The sequence below is a fragment of the Meleagris gallopavo genome, chromosome 5 (assembly GCF_905368555.1).
Source record: "Meleagris gallopavo chromosome 5, MGAL_WU_HG_1.1, whole genome shotgun sequence".
Taxonomy (NCBI): domain Eukaryota; kingdom Metazoa; phylum Chordata; class Aves; order Galliformes; family Phasianidae; genus Meleagris; species Meleagris gallopavo.
This window is the reverse complement of record NC_139408.1, coordinates 55,955,622-55,975,701: the sequence shown is the minus strand read 5'-3', so window position 1 is coordinate 55,975,701 and position 20,080 is coordinate 55,955,622. Positions and strand designations below refer to the sequence as shown.

The window sequence follows — 20,080 nt, the reverse complement described above, 5'->3', positions numbered from 1 at the left end:
CTTAGCTGCCTTGGTCTTGTGAAAATGCTGTAAAACAGGAGGTGAGCACTTGGTGTTGTGGTGGAGCTCAGACTTGCAGCATAATCCTATGAGACAAAAACCTTTCCTTGTAGAGCTCTGCTCCAGCCTATGCCTGCTTCTTTCTGCTGTGTGTCAGCGCCCTGAGGGCTGTCAGAAGCACAACTGAATGGTGGTGATTCCTTGAACTCTTCACAGGAGCTGAGGCTGGCATCTGTTTTTGCTTTCCTCTCCTGCAGTGCTGTCCCTGTGCCCAGCGGGGTGAAATGTGGGGCAGAACCCAAAGCAACGGCTGCTCTGCTCTGCAAGGAGGAGCCCAGGGAAGAGCAGCAGTAATGCCTTAGCACTGATCCCTCACCCTGACCTGGGATCAGGATGGGCACCTGGAAGGCAGCACTGCAGCCAGACCAGCAGCACCTCAGAGCTGATAGGGCCATCCCTGGGGCCAGCAGTAGCCACAAAGGGTTGGGCAGGAGGCTCTGTGGAAAGAGTGGGCTTTGGTTTGCTAGTTATGATGCATTATTGTGCAAGAAAACGCAGAGCCCTGGCAGCCTACGCTCAGCTTTGTAAGGTTGCTGTTCTTGCTCCAGCTACACCTGGGTGCTGCTCAGCCCTCTGCAGTGCCAGCCAGGAGGAAGGAGATCAGAAAGCTGCATGGAGGGGCGGCTGACGGAGGAGAAAGGGAATCCCCTGGGCAGTCGTGACTTGGGTTCATAATGGGGTGCAGGGTTGGGATGAGCAGCACTGCCCTCTGGTTGAAATCTTGCCAAAACTGTTGGGATCAAAGGCCACACCTTAATTTCAATTAAGGAAGAGGGAGAAGAAAGAGCTTTCCTGCCCCCCGCCCAGGACTCTGGAAAAGTGGAGATAAATGCGTGGCGATGATGGCGGTGAGGAAAGTCACTGCTGGGCTGAAACAGAAGCAGCGGAGGAAAATATTTCTTAACTAGATAAGGAAGCAGTGAGGTCATTTTGCTTAGAACAAGCTGTGAGATTCTGGTCACCTTCACTGACCGAGGCCACGGAGGGGTGGAGAAAAATGAGAAGACAATAACAAGCTCCAAGCTTGCATGTAAATTGATGAATCCCATGCATAGAGAGGGGTGTGCCTCAATGGAGATGCCATTGTTGGAAGCAAAAGTATTCTTTTTTTACCTTGCTGCTGCATATTTTACTGCTTCCCAATTGCATTGTAGCAGGGCTGGTGCCTGTGATGCTTCGAAGGCTGGAAATTGTCACGTACCCCCCCCAGAGCATTTCAAACCACGAAGAAGTGACAATTCTACCACTTAAAAAAAAAATTACTGTTAAAGATTTATTGCAATAATACAATAAAACTTAGAAAAGGAAAAAAAAAAAATTGTATTTAGTTCCATCTCACTGGGGAAGTCACAACAGCCAAACCCAGCTGCAGGGATCAGCCTGAGCTGGAGCTGCTGCCCTCACCCCACACCAACTGTTCTGCAAACTCAGCTGGCTGCCTACAGAAACCTCCAATGAGCAGACAGTGCTTCCTTCCCTCCCTCACCCCCTGGAACAACCTGGAAAACCAATCCCACTGATTGCACTGGAGGTTCGGACACATGTAACTCTCCCTTAGCTACACGTGTGCAAAACACTTCAAAAACAACACTCTATCCTGTTAGAAAACTGTTCCTCGAAAGGACCGGTCTCGATGCATTAACACCCTCGCAGTGCCACTGTGCACTCTATGACATGGTTGCAAATAAGTTATTTGGAAAACACCACGGTCAAAATATGGATATGACCTCAGAAGATGTTGTGCTGGTGGCTTTTTCCCCCCAGAATCCATAAATGGCAGCATCCAAACAGAACCGTGGCCTGGCTGTTAGGGCTCTACGTAACACAAAGGCAGCAACGAGAGAGTGATTGAAATGTGTAGTAAAAAAAAATTATAGGGAAGCAAGATGGGCTGTGTGATGCTAAAAGCCCAGCGTAGGGCACTGGTGGGTGCTGGCTGCTCAGACACCAACAGCTTCTAAGGGGAAAGTAGCCAGTAGGGCCAAGACTGCAGTAGTCAAAGGGGTCTACGGGGTCGATGCTGTTTGTTTAACTGCTTCCCAGAACGAACCTAACTTGGGTTTAGGACCAAGGGTGTCTTCATAGAGCAGTGTACAGGCTGTTAGTGCAGAGTTAACGTCTTTGGTTCAAAGAAACCCCAAATAGATTCCCATCCCAAAGACCAAGAGCTGCTGTGTAGGACAGAGCTGGGCTGTACTACTGGGCACAGAACTCAGCAGAGCTGCCTTTCTGCTGCGCACAAGGATGCTGCCTCTGTGTGCCTCACCTCTGTGTGCCTCACTTGCATTCCCAGCTGCTTCAACAGGGAAGACTGAAATCTTCCACCTGAGAGGGATGGGAGGATGATTTCACACAAATGCCCATGAAGATGTACAACATCCCAGCTGCGTGAAATGTAAACCATACAATGGAAGCCTCACTGAGCAAAACCATCTTTAAGCGATGCATCCCACGGGGCAGAGGAAGTGGAGGAGCACTTGGTAGCAAACCTCTGTCAGTATCACAGCTCCCGTGGTTCTGTGAGCACGCCAGCTGCCCTGGGAGCAGGGCTGCAGTGAGATGAAATCAGCTCCTTGGCAATCAGCAAACAAGAACAGAAAGAAAAACCCACCAGCAACACAAAATGGAACAGGGTTTAAAATGCACGTAGCAGGTAGAACATGGGACTTCACGAAGCTAGCTTGAAATGAGGTTTTTCTAATATTAGAAGTGGCAACACGGTGTAACTGATGAGTCTTATTGCAACAGCGGTGTCAGATATGGGTCTAGCTAAGAGAACATCCAGTGTTTCTTTGGTGTGTGGTATCAAGAGTAAAGAGCATCGTGCCTGGAGAGCACAACATGGTACTTGTAGGCTGCCTACTGGTGGAGCAAGCCAGTTTCCTACAGCAAAACTGGGTCAAGATCCACAACCAAACCTGAAATAAGAGCAACCTGCTGTGTGAATTCTTGTCCATGCTGATTCTCCATATTAAAAAAATATGGCAACGGAGATTAGAAAACATGTTAAAAACGCATCGTTGTCATGTCCTGAATGAAAAAAGAAAATTTAGAAATATGCATTTTTGCATTATGCAAGACAGACTTAAAACACAAACATAAACCCTGTAAGGAGTTAAGAACATGTGAATTGCATTTGCACCACCGTCCAGACTGAATACTGAGCAGCCTTCCCTCTGTACTCGTTTGGATCCAAACACTACAGAATCTGTTTCTTCTTTAGGAAACAGAGCTGGAGGCCGCTGGGTCCTCCTTTGATATCCAACAATGCAGACAGAACCAAGACACAAAGTGCCATCACAGAATCCGTCAGAAATACATAGCTAGCTAATTTACAAAACGGTACCATCACAGTCATCTTGGGTCAATAAAAAGGTTCTTCTGGTTTACAAAATTGAAGTCTGACCTTTTCTTTGTTCCAGGCACTACTTAACTGAATATGTAAGGTTTACTACAGCATTGCTGGGGAGGGATTGCTTCCAAAATCCTGTGATCCTTTTCCCATGCTCATTAGCGATGGCCGGTGTACGCCTTAAACCATGAGGTCACTGAGGCAGCAGCAGAGGAGATCATCCCGCCAGCACTGCTGCTGGCAATGGGCTGTGACACCTGCGTGCTCTGGCTCTGCAGCATCTCCACCTGCTGGGAAGGGATATCGCAGAACCTGGGGCTCGGCAGATTCTCCCAGTCTGTCCCCAGATCCGTCTCTTCGTCGCTGACGTGCTCATCTCCGCTCTCATCCGTCTCACCAGTGGCACTGGGATCCACAAACTCCATGGAGTCTTCCAGGTCAGCACTGATTTCAAAAGGGCCAGACCTGCGGACATGGACACAGCGCTGTCAGTGCTTCCAGAACAGCGTAGATGAGGGGCTGTCCTAGGCGTGCCTAAGCAGCCTGCTGTCACGTGCATGGAACAGACATTAGAAAACCTCTGCCTTTATCAGCTGGCACAGAAAGGCTCCCTGGCTACAGAGATAACTGCACTGTGACAATGGTAAAAGGAAAACAGTTGGCCAAGGAAGCCGTAGTGGGTTCCAGTCTGCAGAGCAGGAACGGCGCAAGAGCTGTTTGGCTTTGGCAGCGGACAGAGAAACACACACACAGCTATTGATAGTACAGCTCCACTGGTGGAAACCTCAGCTTGATGTGCAACAGCTTTGATTTTTAACGCTAGCTTTGGCCTGGCCAAGAATGTTGCAGGGAAGGCTGTGGGTCAGCAAGGGGAAGGGTGTACTTTACAGCTTGCAGAGATGGCTGGCACAACTCCCTAACAGAAACTGTCCATAGCAGCACTTCACCTCAAGCAAGAGTTGCAGTTCTTTTTGACATGAGAGTGATAAAACTGTTCTCCCAGACAGGTTGTGGAGTCTCCATCACTGGAGATACTCAAAGCCCCCCGGGAGCTGGTCCTCAGTAACTTGTTCTAGTTCATTCTGCTCTGAGTGGGGCTTTGGATAAGATCTTCAGATGTCCCGACCAAACCCAGCTCTGCTGGGAGGGACTCTGAGTTCCCTGCTGCCACTGCCTGGTAGTAGAAGCAACTGCACTCTGCCCAATCCCACAGCCTTGCACCAGGGTATGGTGAGTCAAAATCTAAAGGGGGGCTGTAAGAAAGAAGAGGACAGACTCTCTAGCAGAGTCTGTTGTGACAGGATGAGGGGAAATGGTTTCAAACTAAAAGAAAGGAGATTTAGATGAGATATAAGGAAAAACGTTTTTACAATAAAGGTAGTGAGGCGCTGCCACAGGATGCACAGAGAGGCGCTGGTGCCCCATCCCTGCAGACACCCAAAGGTCAGGCTGGATGGGCTCTGAGCAGTGATGGAGCTGTGGGTGTCCCTGCTCACTGCAGGAGGGTTGGACCACATGGCCTTGAAAGGTCCCTTTCAACTCTTAAGGATTTCTATGATAATCCAGAGCACCTGCAGAGTTTCAGAGGCCTTTGAGACACTGTCAGACGAAGCGAGGTGCTCATAAAGGCAGGAGAAAGCTGGTTTCCCACAAGCAGAGTCTATGTTAAACAAATCTAATTCCAAAGCACAAAGCTCTTTCAGGTTCTCAGTGAAACAGGAGCAAGAATTTAGCACAGTTAATGGTGGTTCTCCAACCTTACACGGAGAAGCAGCCTGAAGCAGCCATTTAGCACGGGAAACGTTAACCTGAACAATTAAAACTTGGTAAAATTATACATGTGAAAATATTAGCTTATAAAGGAGGCCATCAGGCAACTAAAGGTCTAGAAGTCTGAAGGAAAATGACGACAGCTACTTGCTGCAGACTTTGCAGACAGCCAAGAAACTGGAGGTAAACTCTTTTTCATCATACAGAAAGGAATGGGAGCACTGCCCTCTGGCACAGCATTTTGCTTAACAAGGCAACACAAGAAGGGAGTCATCAGGTTTAAGGCCAGGAGGGACCATGAGATCATCTGCTGTGACCTCCTCTATAACAAAGGCCACTGCATTCCATATCTCCCATTGAATCCTGCCTGATGAACACATCCATTCCAGAAACTCATCCAGCCTTGACAAGAAGGCACAAGGAAATAAAGAACTTCTCCACTCCATTCTTGCTGGAAGTTAATCCCTGCGTTAAAAGCATGCACCTCATCTCAACTCAGCTCTGACTCTTTCCTTTCAGTGGTGCTTCTGTCTTCTCTGCAGAACCACAAAGCCATGCATAGCCTCTATTTCCTGTAAGTCGCACAGAGAAATGAGACCCATCTCTCTGCTCTGCCTTTCTACTTCCCATCACGTGGACCCATCAGGTTTAGCTTTTTGTCCACTGTGGCTCTCACATCCCTTTCAGTATTCTTCCCAGGACACAGCTCTTCACTTTCTGGGTGTTCCTTGCCCTTTCCCTGTTTGCAGACAAGCAGCAGCAAGCACATCAGTTTTTCCAAAGTGAGCTAAGTTGGCTCCCTGTATGTTTGGGCTGACTAAGTAGGGATATACCCAAAGAACATAAATCTGAAGACACAGTGACAGGGCAGGTTCTAAAGTAAGACTAGATCTGTACACCAGAACAGAGTGGAAAAGTGGATGTCAGAGCATTGGTGCATTTGAGGGTGAATAAAGCAGTAGAATTCACAAATATTTGCAGAGTGCCTCAGGCACAAGTGACTGGATAATCCCAAGAGGAGATGAGTGTTAACTTTCTTATACTTAAATTGAAGAAAATAAATAACAGTAAGAATAATAAAACTGGTGTGTGCAGTCTACAGGAACTTATGTTCTTTTAATCACATACTAAGTTAACAGAAAAATTGTTAATGTACACATAAATGAATATTATTTGAGTGTGGACTTTGGTCTAGGGTGCTCATTGATTGGAATTATTTTGGGAAAGCTTTACTTGGTATTTACTTTAAGGCTGATACTGCTGGCTGCTCTTATAAACATGTTTGCAGGATGTGAGCAGGGTCATACTTAGAGCACATTGAGATTGATGGGGTGTGTGCTGCTGTTCCTTCTTTGGGGCACAAGAGAAACCAGTCCATACAGTCAGTCATAAAGCCCCCAGCTGAGCCTGTCACACACAGAACCACAACACACAGATGTGCCTGAAATCTAATGCCCTGCTCAGAATCTCCTCCCTCTGTCCTCCCCATGTAACCACCCTAACTTCTGATGTGCTGAGGATTTACGCATAGGTGCAGCAGAAAAGAACAACTTCCCTCATGAGCCACAATGCAAATGCATAATAACTCCCAAGGGGATTCAGGCATGGGTGTGTTGACATGCTGCTTTTCTTACCTGCCCAAGTTCTCAGTGTCTGGGCTGACCAGGTACATGAGGTTCCTGAGCGTATGCAGTGGGTGCAACAGATCTAAATTGACATGCTACCACAGAGGTGAGAGAAAGAGACAATCAGTTATTGGAGGAAACCTGCAGTTATACGTTAAAAGCTATTCAAAGGATCCATACGTGCATTCCCCCTACCTGAGAGAAGCAGAGGTGAAGGATATTAGCATTCAGCTTCTTCACTGCTCGTGTGAACCTGTGCCTGCTGAGATTCTCCCCGCAGAACTCACTGTTGAAGGACCACGTACACATACAGGCACACAACAAAATGCTGTGACAATACACCTACTACAGACATCAGCATTCTCTCTGTTAGCATTTTATCAGCAAACAAGGCTTGCCCAAGCCTCAGTGGTTTCACCAGGACAGGTGATATGAACCATATGCAAACTCAAGGTTTCAACACAGCCAAACCATTTTGGTTCTCCTTTTAAATCTGGCCTCATTTCCCTCTTCCCAACCTTTTTGTCCTGTGAAGACTAAACAACCAAATAATAGCATAAGAAAACCTGCAGAGATCCTACACGACCACTGTGTCCTCACTTTGGCAATCACTGCTCCACTGGGCACAGTGATGATGGGCTGATGGTTGGACTAGATGATCTTAGTGGTATTTTTCCAACCTTAATGATTCTATGATTCTAATCCCGTGATTTTTTTAAATACTGGAAGAATCTCAGCAGTATAGCTGAAACCCCTGGAAGACAAACAAAGCTCACAGCTTCCTCTGAATTACTTTTGTACAGGTCCCATCTGCTCTGTGTAGGCACTAAAAATCTAATGGTGCTTTTCATCACAACTGGGTTTTACACACTCCCAGATACCTGGCAGCCAGCTACGTTCCCCACCGGTGTTTTAATCCAGAGACAATTACACTGCTGTCATACCATATTATAAGGTCTCATTTTACATCTCTTAATGCAGTGGAGCTGTTCAGGATGACTAAGAGATGCTGAATTGAGCTGGTATTTTGTAAAGCACAGTAGGGTCTGATAAAATGAAAAGTGCTATTCACACACTGTCATATTTCAGTCCAATATGAGGATGCTGACTAAGGTGGTTAGAAGGTTGTCCTTCTGAATGGCTGGTCTGTGCTCTCAGAAGCTAGAAAAGGAGGGAGGGAGGGAGGATTAACTGCGGTCTTAATTCCTTCTGGACCTCCCCATGAAATTAAATGGCACAAAAAAAATCTGTGAGCCATCAGCCATTACCATAAAGGCTGTTCCAAGCAATGACTTCATTCACAAAACCAAACTGAATTAAGGTTATTCAGCACTGGTAACTGATTCATCTTCTTAGAGGCTTGCATTTACTTGCCTGTTGCAGAGTTTCTTGGGAAGATTTACATCAAGTATGAGAGACAAAGTGTTAACGAGCTGGGTTGCATAGCACAGTGCAGCACTGATGGTATGAGCAGGGTTATTATGCTCCATATCTAAAAGAAATAAAAACAGCATGAAAGTCTCATTTTAAACGAAGCCTCAGTGGGTGTGTTAATGCATTTCTGAAGTCTCCTCTGGAAATGTCATTTGTCAGTACTGAGAGCTGCCTGAATCTAGCAATCATTTACAGTGAGATCTGTCAGAAATTGCTACAAAACAGTAATTCTTGGAATTTCTGTTAAATTGATAAGCATGCAAACCATGTCAAAACTGTGAATAATTAACTTTATCTCTCTATTACTTTGCACCGTGTCCCAATGAGCATTTCCTGCAAAAGAGGCTTGCAGTGGACTACTCCCTATACTGGTGTTTCTTTACTTGTGACTCAGGTTTGCCCAGGAAAGAACCAAAGGGCCGGGCTACTTATCCCCAGTGCTTTCTGCTGGCATTCAAGGCTGCAACTTCTATGACTTCTGGAGCATCCCAGATGCCTCACCAGACCTCTCTCCTTACCTGGTCCTTGTGTAGTCTTCTTCTCCTCAACCCAGTTGTAATATGCTGAGTAGTCTCCGTTATTAGGAAGGGTTATCCAAGGCCCCGTGATGCTGATGCTGGTGTCCCCGTTGTGGTCATCACACACCCATCTCCCAGAGAGATACGTGGTTCTCCTGGCTTCTGCAAGCTTGCTCACAGTGCTGGAGGTCATAGCATTGTCGCTCTCAGAAGACACATCTGCAGGATCCCTGTAGCACCCAAGGAAGAACAGAGTGTTTTTAAGTTAGTTTAAAAAACACAGTCAGCAGTGTATTTGGCAGGCACACAACCAGACTCCAGAGAGCAGAACACTTGTAGAAACAGCCCTGCTAAACTCCTCCATCGCCACACTACTCCGTTCTGGGTGTTTTTTACGATCTATTTTAAGAGTGGGCACACAGCTCAGACTTCTCAGTGGCTCTCAGGTTCTTATGCTCTGGTCTTCAGCTCCGACGCCTTTGGGAAACGCCTCCTCCCTCCCCACAGATGCTCAGGGAGCCACAGCATTTAGCTCAGACTCACACGACTCACTTCTGAGTGTCCAAAGCTAGGAAAAGCAAACCCAGAAGGACAAGCCTTCTGTACCTCACGGTTGTCTTTACTTCTTCAATGGGAAATATGACTGATGTCAGCTCCAGGATATGCGTCCTGCGCAGGTTTGCCAGGTGTTCATGCTGGGTTTTCAAGTCGTAGGTTTTCTTCTCGACCAAATCCCCCAGTTTGCGGTTGTGCCTCTGGATCTTCTCCTTCTTCTCCTGATGCCGCTGAGCCCTGCGATAATGCTTCTGGTTCTCCTCTTTAATTCTCAGAAGCCCCTCTGCATCTGTGAAGGCAGCAGCAGATGTTAGCTAGGAAAAGGAGCTGCGAGGTACTTGCAGTAAGCCTGAGAAAAGCTTTATTAATATTTATAGCAAATGAGATCTACAGCAGCTTAAAACAGAAAACTCTGCCTCACTATTAACGCTCTCCAGCTGCTAAGTAGAACAACTTTTTAATCTTTTCTAAAGAGCTCCAAAGAGACTGACATTGGGATTAATCTCTCCCTATCTTTTACCCAGCTATTTTTGGATTTGGAGCAGAAAAGCCAAGATTTCACAGCTTAATTAAGTTCCTACGGTAATCATCGTGACAGAAATTGCTTGACTCTACATGCTTGCATGGTGTTGGCCAAACAGGCATGAGCTGCTTGCAGCCAAAATCAAGAGCAGATAGCATCTCCATTCACAATTTCTGGCACCACTGCTCCTATTAACGAACTTTATTTGGGCTTTGTGCTCACGTATGTCCTCGTAAAGCTCCTGGATCCCAGTGGCAAAATCTTCTCCTTACCACAAAATGGCAAACGTGCTTATGCTTACGAAATGCTGTGACTGCCCAAATTTACTCCATGCAGCAGGGACACAAAGAGCTGGAAAAAATTCCTGCAAGAGCATCTGCTGATTCTTCTATAAAATAATTCACTGCAGCAATGCTTCCACAAACATATGGTGCTGCAGAGGGTGACTTCACTGCCTCCGTCTTTCAAAAGCAGAGGAAAATGTCTCCAAATACATATGGAGAAATGTTAATGTACCCTAGTTTGAATAAGAGCCCCCTTCTAGTCGCTCAGTGTCGGTTTTTATGGCTGAAAGGAAGCAGCATTAGTCATGCCCCGCACACAGCAGAGCAGTCACTTCCCTGTAATCAAGAAATGGGATAACTGCCCTTTGCACAGAAGGCAGGCAGTAAGCCCTGACATTGTTCCTCTGATATATTTTGATTGCAAGGCACAGAGGAGACCAGACGTACAGTAAGAATGTTTTGTGGCTTCTGCTGCTCAAAGAAGAAACTACATTATATACTACTGAATACGATCAAGAAAACATCCAAGCAGTTCTATCTGCCTCAATGCACAGACTGCTACCTTTCCCAGACAGAGGAGCACAGCAACTGAAGGTTAAGCAAGTCTCAAGAGTGAGACACAAGACCAGTTCCCATCCTTATGTCCATAAGCTCACCCTGACTTCTAACTGTGCAGCTGGAGCAATCCCTGCTCTGGGAATGCAGGAGCAGGAGTGCTGGCAGCCCTCTGAGTGCATCTGCCCCCACAGACATGGGCCAACATTCTCTGAGTGTCACAATTTAATTCTGCTCATCTCTCTGATACGTTGTGCTCCCTGGGAAGAAGGGCAAACTCATACACGAGAGATGTTAAAACCCAAACCAAAGATGGTGAGAACGGCTTCCCCATCATGCAGGTATGAACAAATGAAAAAAGAGAGAAGGAGCAAATGTCCATTTGTTCAGTTTTCACATTCCTGCTGTGCCATTCCTGAGAGAATTAACCTATTTACATTTTGCAATATGGTCCTTAAGAGGGACCAGGTTGAGCTCCTGATCTGTTGGCCGTTCACTGCAAGAGTTCCTTTTGGCTTTACTGAGCCAGTGGCAGGCTGGCTGGGTTAGAGTTAGGTCAGTTCATGGATTAATCTGATGAAGTTCGCTGTGGATCAGGTAAATAGTAAAAGCTGCAGACTAAGAACATGTAAGCATTATTTCTGAGAATAACAGAAAGGTGGAGGAGCTTCACTCCCTAACTGGTCCATGAAAACTGCTCTTCTTCCTTTTTTTTTTTGATTTTATTTTATTTATTATTTTTTTTTGTAGCCACTCCGTGTTTTATTCCTGATGTTTCCTCCTGGACTTCCTCCAGTTGATTCATATCTTTCTTCAGTTGCTCAAATTGGGCTCCAGGCTCCCACTGAGGCAGCACTGTTGCCGAGAACAGAAGGATAATTGCATTCTTCTTAAATACAAAGCCTACCTTGGTATAACTCAGAACGAGGTCTGAACCTTTCTGGAACAGCACTTCATTGTTATTTTTTATTTAATTTGCAATTCCCCAGATTCTGTCCTGTCAAACTTTACCACCTTTCCCTGCTCTGAAGTTATAGTTTCTCTTTCTTAAACAATATGCTCTTAACTTTCTTTGCAGATGATTCGATCATCTTATCTGCATGATTTTGAATTTGATCCTATTCTGCACCATATTGGCATCCACCTTGGCTTCCTCCATTCCACTTTCTATGCTACTGAGAAAGCTATTATGGAAAATAGTAAAGAGAACTGGGCCAGGAGCTGTTCCCTGTGGAGCCCTGCCCATCTCACCTCCTTGGTTTGACAAGTATCACCACTCTCTGAATGCAGTCTTTCTGTGATTACATCCAGACCATATTTATTTGCTTGCTCGTGGGATAGTCCGGGGCAGAGCCCAAAGACAAGGTATGTTTGCATCTTTTGTTTCCTCCACTACAGCACCTGAGCCCAGAGAAGAGGTCAATTCAACCTGACCTATTCTTAATTCAAAGCAGGCATCACTTTTTGCTATTTTCTATGTCCTTCCAATGCAGTAAGAAGATTACAAGAGGGTGACTGTGTCATCAGTTTAAGGTTCCCTCTCCATCCACCCTTTGACAACAGATGCTGTTTGCACTCTATTCCCTCAGACATCCTCTCCCCCTCAAGTGTTCTCAAGTGCCCCACTGCCCGTTCCTCAAGTTCCCTACAGTGAATCTGATAAGGCTGCACCGACATATCCAAAACAATATTTAACTGCTGATTTCTTTCCTTGCCCTGCAGTCCTCTCACTATGTAAAATTTAAACTGGTTCAACACCTGATCACATTTTCCCTGTTAGAAGGAGCAAGGTGCCGAATTCACTTTCCTCTTAACTAACAGACTCACCTGTCCTTCATCTTTTTCTTATTATACATTTCTTACTGTGACTATCCATCCTCCCTACAACATAACCATCCTGCACCTCACTGTTCTGGTTGTTATCAATGCTAGCCTGTGCCATCCTTTTGTAAGTACTCTCAGTTACATGGCCGTGCTACCACTTCTCACATGGCTCCTCTTGAATCTCAAGTCATTACAGCACCCTGATTCAGTCAGTGTGTTTTGGCATGTGCTTCCCATCTTACCTTTGCATGGAGGTTGTAAGGAGTGCTGCACATTTCCTTCTGAAAAATGACACTACAAATCTCTCGTGTGTAAAATACTTAATGAGTTTCACGACTGAAGCTGCTGAATGTCAGCAACTCGCCAGCTTGTGCTGTATTTCAATGACAGTGTTATTCAAGCAGGAATTTGGATTCCTAGACAGGTGTGGGTTAAAATTCACCGGTTACATGAAATCCATAACAGCTGCAGAGCTGTTTGCTGCTCTTTATCAAGAGGAAGTGATCAGGAACGCTGCACTAAATAAAACCATCTCAAGGGAGAAAGCCAAATTCATAGGCTGCTAAGCATTTACTTTTTAAGCTGTTGCAAAATGATCTCCATCCAGCTGCATAATGCCTACTGTTTGCTAATTAACATCCAAGCATAAAAAGGCTGAAATCCACTCGCTGATTTGCCTTGGAAATTCGCTATTTTTAAAAACCAGCCCTCAAATTCAAACCAATTGATTTTTTTACTCCTTGAGACACAGTTTTACACATTAGAAAAGCACGGGCACTACTCACGTCTTGTCATTTCATCATTCTCTTTGCAAATGGTCTGCTTCAGCTGTTCGATCCTCATCTTGCAAGACATTATTTTCCATCTCTGAAAAAGAGCATTCAGCAGCAATAGGGCAGAAACCATTTCAAATACACTGACTAATGATTAACAACGAAGCCAGCAGCTTTGGTGCAAAAGGAGCAGGACGTTCTGGATTGGCTCAGACCAAACATAAACATTTCACATACTGTTTTTGGCATAGAAGAAAGCCACGAACAAATAGAACGCTTAAAGTCAATCAGCATAATAAGTTATTGAAGGAATAATACCCAGTAAGAAATGAAACATATTGGCACTCTGCAGAGCTGATTTTGCTTTTGCTTACAACAGGCTTTTTAGGAAAGCAACGCAACACCCTCGAGATAAAATGTAACTTTAAAGAATGTGATCCAGCAACTCAGAGAGCTCAAAAATTATGGGAAGCTTTGAATAACTCACCAGCTGATCAGTTATCTCTTTGCCTTCCATGGCCTTCAAAACACTGGGGGTAAAAACATGAAAGAAAGTTGTTTGACTACCTGGACTACATCTGTCTCCAGCAACAGTGCATCAAAGAGATCTTTTAAAGGAATTTACTTTCACTTAATGACTGCAACTTACTGTTTTTGGAATTCTCTCTGTTTGGTCTTAAGATGCATCAGCCTTTCTTTCTTGTCTGAAAACCTGGAAGAGATTAAATGCTTTTATTCCAGTTTTTGCACAATGGCATTGTAAGTTGCCTGAAACAGCAAAAAGCCTGAAGCATGTAGGTGCCTCTAAACCTGAATTCTCTCTCAACCCTTGGAAGTAAACAGCTAAATGTATGGAACTCCTGCAGAATTCTATAGCATCTATCTCCCGGGGATAGCAACAGAACCTCTTACTATACTCAGCAATGGTGCCACGTAGGAGAGTACTCGCTTAAGGCTTCTAAATGGCATCCAATTCCTTCATGTACCAGCAGCAGTAAGAAGGTGCACTGTTTTCCACTTATTCCTACCAAGCACTTGTAGGCATCACAAGTCCATGACCGAAGTGCCTGCTTGAGGTGTAGGTCTGAGCCATGGGAACTGACAGTAGCCAATCAGGAAGAAGTATTTTTTTAGGGTTTCTGCATTTCCTCCCTCTGGATATGCAACAGCTGTGTTCTGCTTGCCTCCATAGGTTCCAACCATCACAGTTGGAAAAGATCTCCAAGATCTCCACCCCAGCCCACCCCTGCCATGCTCAGTGCCCACATCCCTCATGTCCACATCTCCACAGTTCTTGAACACCCTAATAAAAACTTAAATGTTTCACACACATCCCACCCAGTCCTCTATTTCAGGGACATCTCAGCTTTATTTAGAAAGAATTACAGAGTGAGTGAGCATCTGGGACCTCTCCCTGCTCAGCACTGTGGATTGGATTTCACATTAAACATCAAAATGCTTCATTCCTCTTCTCAAAGTGCCCAAATCTGAAAGCGTGGACCCCAACCATGGCTTTACGATGTACGCAATCACATTCAAAACATTAAAACAACAGAATTTCTGGCTGCTGCCCCCAGAGCCTGCAGGCCAGAGGTATCCCTTCTCCTTCCAAACCAACACCAACCCAATGGCAGGTGCTGGTACTGGGCCCTGAGGCCATGTGTGCACCCAAGGAATGCAGTGCAACCAGAGCCTGGTGGCTCAGCATCCATCAGTCCATCTTTCCCATCTCCTTTTATGTATTCTCACCACGTAAATTGCACCAGTGTGTGTTTACGTGCAGCAGCACACAGACCATCAGCACCTCCAACCTTGGGACAAAGGCAGAAATGGCTCAGCCCAGAAACACAGCACTCAGCACCAGGAGAGCTGAGGAAATTTGGCAGTTCTTGTTTTCCTATGGGCACAGAGTCTGACTCAGTGCCATTACCTGAATCACGTCCATCACGTTAGCAAAAAGGTGAGCAATCTGTCAAGAATTTGGGACTAAAGGAAGTTCTTTGTAAGGAGGAAAGATGGAAATATTTGTGGAGGGCTGCAAAGATTCCAACTCACCACGCACTTTAGCAGCTGCATCAAGCAGCTCCTGCAAACTCCTTCAGCAGGTTTCTCTTAGAATCACAGAATGGCCTGGGTTGCAAAGGAGCACAGTGCTCATCCAGTTCCAACCCCCTGCTATGTGCAGGTCACCAACCAGCAGCCCAGGCTGCCCAGAGCCACATCCAGCCTGGCCTTGAATGCCTGCAGGGATGGGGCATCCACAGCCTCCTTGGGCAACCTGTTCCAGTGCCTCACCACCCCCTGTGTGAAAAACTTCCTCCTAAAGCAAATTTTGATTTCTTTATATTGTCTTATTTTTCATTGTGTTGCACGGTGTATCCCCAAGCCCAACCCCAGCCCACCCCACCATGCCCACGTCCCTAAGTGCCACATCTCCACAGTTCTGGAACACCTCCAGGCAGGGTGACCCCACCGTTCCCTGGGCAGCTGTGACAGTGCTGTACCAATTCTCTCCAATAAAACCCTTTTGTTCCAAAAAGCCACCGCTTTTTGCCCAGGGAAATCAGGCAGGCAGCCTCAGACACCACAACTGTGTTGTCTTTGGTTTTTGTTACCTGCAGAAATACAAAGCAAAGCAAGTCCACATGATTGGAATATATACTCTGAGGACTTCTGCCTATGGCAGAGGGAATAAGCTCCTGTGAGGAAAGAGTCTCCAGGCTGAAATTAGCATTGAGATGCTGGTGTAATGTACAGCACGTTGCTAATGAAAAGAAGAATGTCAGCGATTATTTTACTGCAGGACTTCCGGACTGCTCATCCTTAATTACACTCCTATTTCAATAATTAATCTTAACAGCTCCTCCATCGCTCCTCCTCACAGACACAGGGTGTGATTTTCAACCTTACTGCAGCTTTTAGCAAATAGAATAGTCCAATGAAAAGCAGATCCTTGCTGTTAGAATATTAAAATATTTATCTTCATCTGGGAAAAAATACACAAGAAAATCCTAAGTGCCACATCACTGGATACGACAGAACACTCTTTAACTCTAAGAACAGAGAGGCAACAAACTTCCCTCCAGCCTGGAGGACTCCAGTGTGGGAGGCATGGGTGTCCCTGTGCATCCCAAAGCAGTTTCTGACAGCACTCCCAGCAGCTTCCCCAGAACAACCCTTCTTGTGACCCCATTCAGGTCATAACTCCCAGCTAAAATTAACCCATGTCCCACTCGAAGGCATAAAGTGACCAAACACAGAACGCTGCCAGCAAACACAGCCTGTGCTCAGCCCTTGCCTGCAGCTGTCCCTGCTGGGCTGCAAAGGTCGCTCCTGCCCTGTGCTCACTGCCCAAGGAGTGCATGGAAACCCCTCACTGCAATGCAGGCTGACTGCTGAGATGAGGGCTGGTTCTCCCTCTCTCCTCCCACTTCAGGAGGAAGTTTTTCAGCCAGAGGGTGGTGAGGCACTGGGACAGGTTGCCCAAGGAGGCTGTGGATGCCCCATCCCTGCAGGCATTCAAGGCCAGGCTGGATGTGGCTCTGGGCAGCCTGGGCTGCTGGTTGGCGACCTGCACATAGCAGGGGGTTGGAACTGGATCAATACTGTGCTCCTTTGCAACCCAGGCCATTCTGAGATTCCTTTACTTCACTATCAGTCATTCAAACATTAACTATCCAGCATGGATAACACATTTCAAGCACGGTTTTAAACCATCAGCAATTCCAAAGCTTTGAAAGAACAAGAAATCCAAGCTTTAGGAAGCATTTTCCCCACAGCAAACTTTCCTACTGCAACCAACTGGCCTTATGCTATTCATGCGATGCGTCCCTTATTTGTGAGTGCAAAGCTGCTATGCAGGGCTGTGTTTTTGTTAGAAAAGCTCTGAGCAGCAAGACACCAAATCCAGGGGGTATAGGACAGAAGACTGCACTCAGACCAAGGGGAAAAAAAAAAAAAAATGGGGGAAAAAACCCACAGGAAATTATTCCTGCAAATAAGAAAAGCGGCTTAAACGTACAAAGCTAAACAGGATGGTTAAAGCACCTTAGGAAGATGCAGTGAGAGCAGTCAGGTAGAAGAGCTGACCCTGCCTCATGTGAGAAATAGGAGGAAGATAAGAGGTGTTTTTTTGTTGTTGTTGTTTGTTTTTTTTTTTAAAGACAAGCTGTTGTTGCCTCTGGTACCTTGGCCAGGACTACACCTATACAGTTTTGTTTTTCCAGTGGGTTAAGGAACTCCTTGTACCTCAGTTAATGCAGGATGATTGAGGCTTTGCTACTTCAGTGAAGCCTAAAGGTTAGCCAAAATCTTTAGTCAGCACAAGGGCAACAAAAACTACTTGTTTTATATTCCAAATTCCCAAAACAAGATTTCTGTGGAAACTGAAGGTAATCGTGGGCAGCCTCACACAGACACACAGTTTTCCATCAAACTACTTTAGAGAGAGCAGTTTGTTGCTCCAGGTCACACAAAAACAAAGAAACCCCAACAAGTTGCAGTCCACAGTTGGAATGTTGCAGGCTGACACAGAATCACAGAATGGCCAGGGTTGGAAGGGACCTCGAGGATCGTGAATCTCCAACTCCCTGCCACATGCAGGGCCACCAACCTCCACATTTCATACCAGACCAGACCCCTTTATGTCCACTCCCATTGGCTGTAATGCAACTTAGCCAGGCTTAAGGGTCTGCTCGTGTGGATACAGATGGAGGCATGAGTCGATTTTCTGTATTTGGGTTATGCTTAAGAATCTCATGTTTATTTAAATGTGAGACTGACAGCCTACCAGCAAGCAGCTATAGAAAAAGTTTATGGCATTAAACGCCTGCTGGCACAAAGAGCTGCTTGGGTCAGCTGCAGAGCCAAGGGAAGCAGCAAGGCACCGCCGTTCTGACATTTGGCAGACAGATGTGAAGGGCGTCGGGCGTGAGGACCTTCCACACAACGCCCCGCTTACCACCCTTCCCGAAATAGCACAAGAAATCATTCGCAGCAGCCGCTAACGATACAAACCACCGCTGGTAAACAGGGCCCCATCCACCGGGCACCTCCAGGGCCGGGGCACCCACGGCCACCCCGCCCTCACAGCGCAGAACGCCGCCTCCCTCCCCCCCACACCGCTACCTCTCGGAGTCGCGGCCGTCGAAGAAGACGAAGTCCCCGCCCTGCACGCACTTGGCGCAGGTGAGGCGGCGGCGGGTGGTGTTGCAAAGCGGGCAGCGCTCCACTGCCACGTACAGCCCCTCGGCGTCTTCTTCGGCGCCTCGCAGAACCCCCGGTCCGGTCCCGATGCCGCCGCCGCCGCCCCCGCCGGGCTGCGGCCGGCAGCCGCTGGGAGACGCCATGATGGGCTCGGCGCGCCCCCGGTCACGTGGGAACTTTGTTGTCGGCCCGGGGCATTGTGGGGAGCGGCGCTGAGGCGGCGGGGCGGGATGAGCCGTGCTCCTCACGGGGAGCGGGAAGCGGGGTTTCGCACGTCAGCGCTTAGCGCTGTCTCTCCACAAGCCAACGGCACGGTTAAATAAATAACAGGAAAATCATAAAATCACGGAGTTGGAGTTAGAAGGGACCTTCATAAGCCATCTGGTCCCGCTCCCTGCGGTGCACAGGACACCCACAGCTCCGTCAGCGTCCGGAGCCCGTCCCCCGGTGTCTGCAGGACATCACCGGGCACCCTGTGCCTCACCGCCCTTGTTCTTAACAGCCTTCCGCTCATACCCAGCCTAAATCTCCCCTCTTTCAGTCTGAAACCGTCTCAAACTGGAAGAGAACCGCGATAGTTGTTTTTAAGACAAGTTACCATAGCAAACATGAGGTTATCAGCAGCTCTGAGAAGACAGATGCCGTTTCTTATCTCCAAGCTCTTTCCACACTTCTTAAAAGAGCACTGATTTTACTGGTGAAATTATGCAGCTAGCTCTTAATGAAAATGCAGTTTTCTTTCTCGAAGAAGGCTCATCTCAGATAAGCCATCTCCAAACACCAATAAGAACAGGTTGTTGCTTTTCACTTGCAAGGATTCTGTTAAATCAAGCTTATCAGCTTTAACAGCCACAGTGCAAATAGAAGTTCAGCCCACAGCAGTGGAAAGTCTGCAGTGTTGGAAAACAAACAGAGAAGTCAGTCTCTGTTTAGAATAGATTTGAGTGTGGAAACCGACAGTTTGCTTGTGACAAAGAAGCTGATAAGGCAGTTAAGACCAGTTTATCATAAGGAAATGCATGAAGTTTTCCAAGCTTTTTGTTCCAGAGGAGCAAAGTTATAAGAGTACTTGAGTGAGATTGCAGACACACTGAAGTCACTGCCTCTCCAAATCAGAAATAAGCTGGTGGCAGCAAGACATGACCATTACTCTGTCCTGCATTAAATCATTGCCAACATTGTTTGTTTCTACTGAAGACAGGCAGCTTTTAGCTTAAGTTGTGCTTAAATCATCAAATAGCAACCTCTAGCGGCTCAAGGAGCTTACTGACAGATCTGTCCCATTTTCAGCAGGAAACAAAGGGGAGGAGATGAGGCCCAGCAGCACCAAAATTCTGTTTTGGGACAAGAAAAAGCACTCTCGCTTCCAGAGAATCGCAGCAGAGACCAGAACAGTAAAGGGATCATCTCTACACTCTTCCTACTCATGTCACCTGAGAGAGACACCTCTAGCAAAGGCGGCCTTGACTTGAGGAAAGTGGAAGAGCTCCACAGCTTCAGCTGCAAAAAAATCACCAAACACTTTCATGCATTGCCATTATCTAGTTAAATAACTCAGATAATTAAGCTCTGAGCATCCAGGACTTTTTGTGTTTTCCTCAA

The 20,080-nt window shown here is 46.5% G+C and overlaps 1 protein-coding gene and 1 long non-coding RNA gene across 2 annotated transcripts; one reads left to right on the top strand and one right to left on the bottom strand.

The window, feature by feature from the left end:
• Positions 1–1,307: 1,307 nt before the first annotated feature.
• ATG14 (autophagy related 14) lies at positions 1,308–18,679 on the bottom strand. Its single transcript, XM_003206811.5, has 10 exons — positions 18,401–18,679; positions 13,923–13,985; positions 13,761–13,803; positions 13,286–13,367; positions 9,366–9,603; positions 8,760–8,989; positions 8,182–8,299; positions 7,003–7,093; positions 6,817–6,902; positions 1,308–3,877 (listed from the first exon to the last, which is right to left on the bottom strand). The coding sequence occupies exons 1-10, from the start codon at positions 18,619–18,621 to the stop codon at positions 3,571–3,573; spliced, it is 1,479 nt and encodes a 492-aa protein (XP_003206859.4). The 5' UTR covers positions 18,622–18,679; the 3' UTR covers positions 1,308–3,570.
• Positions 18,249–20,052, top strand: LOC146544372 (uncharacterized). The gene is made up of 2 exons (XR_014883811.1): positions 18,249–18,460; positions 19,769–20,052. It is a non-coding gene; the product is annotated as an uncharacterized LOC146544372 (long non-coding RNA).
• Positions 20,053–20,080: the final 28 nt, after the last annotated feature.

Bases quoted from the DNA above. Each gene is read 5' to 3' on its own strand.
- ATG14 (XM_003206811.5), bottom strand. From the start codon at position 18,621: ATGGCGTCTCCCAGCGGCTGCCGGCCGCAGCCCGGCGGGGGCGGCGGC. The intron at 13,368-13,760 runs GTGAGTTATTCA...GCTCTTTTTCAG, and splicing joins AAGAGATAACTGATCAGCTG to AGATGGAAAATAATGTCTTG. The intron at 8,300-8,759 runs GTAAGGAGAGAG...TATTTCTTTTAG, and splicing joins GAAGACTACACAAGGACCAG to ATATGGAGCATAATAACCCT.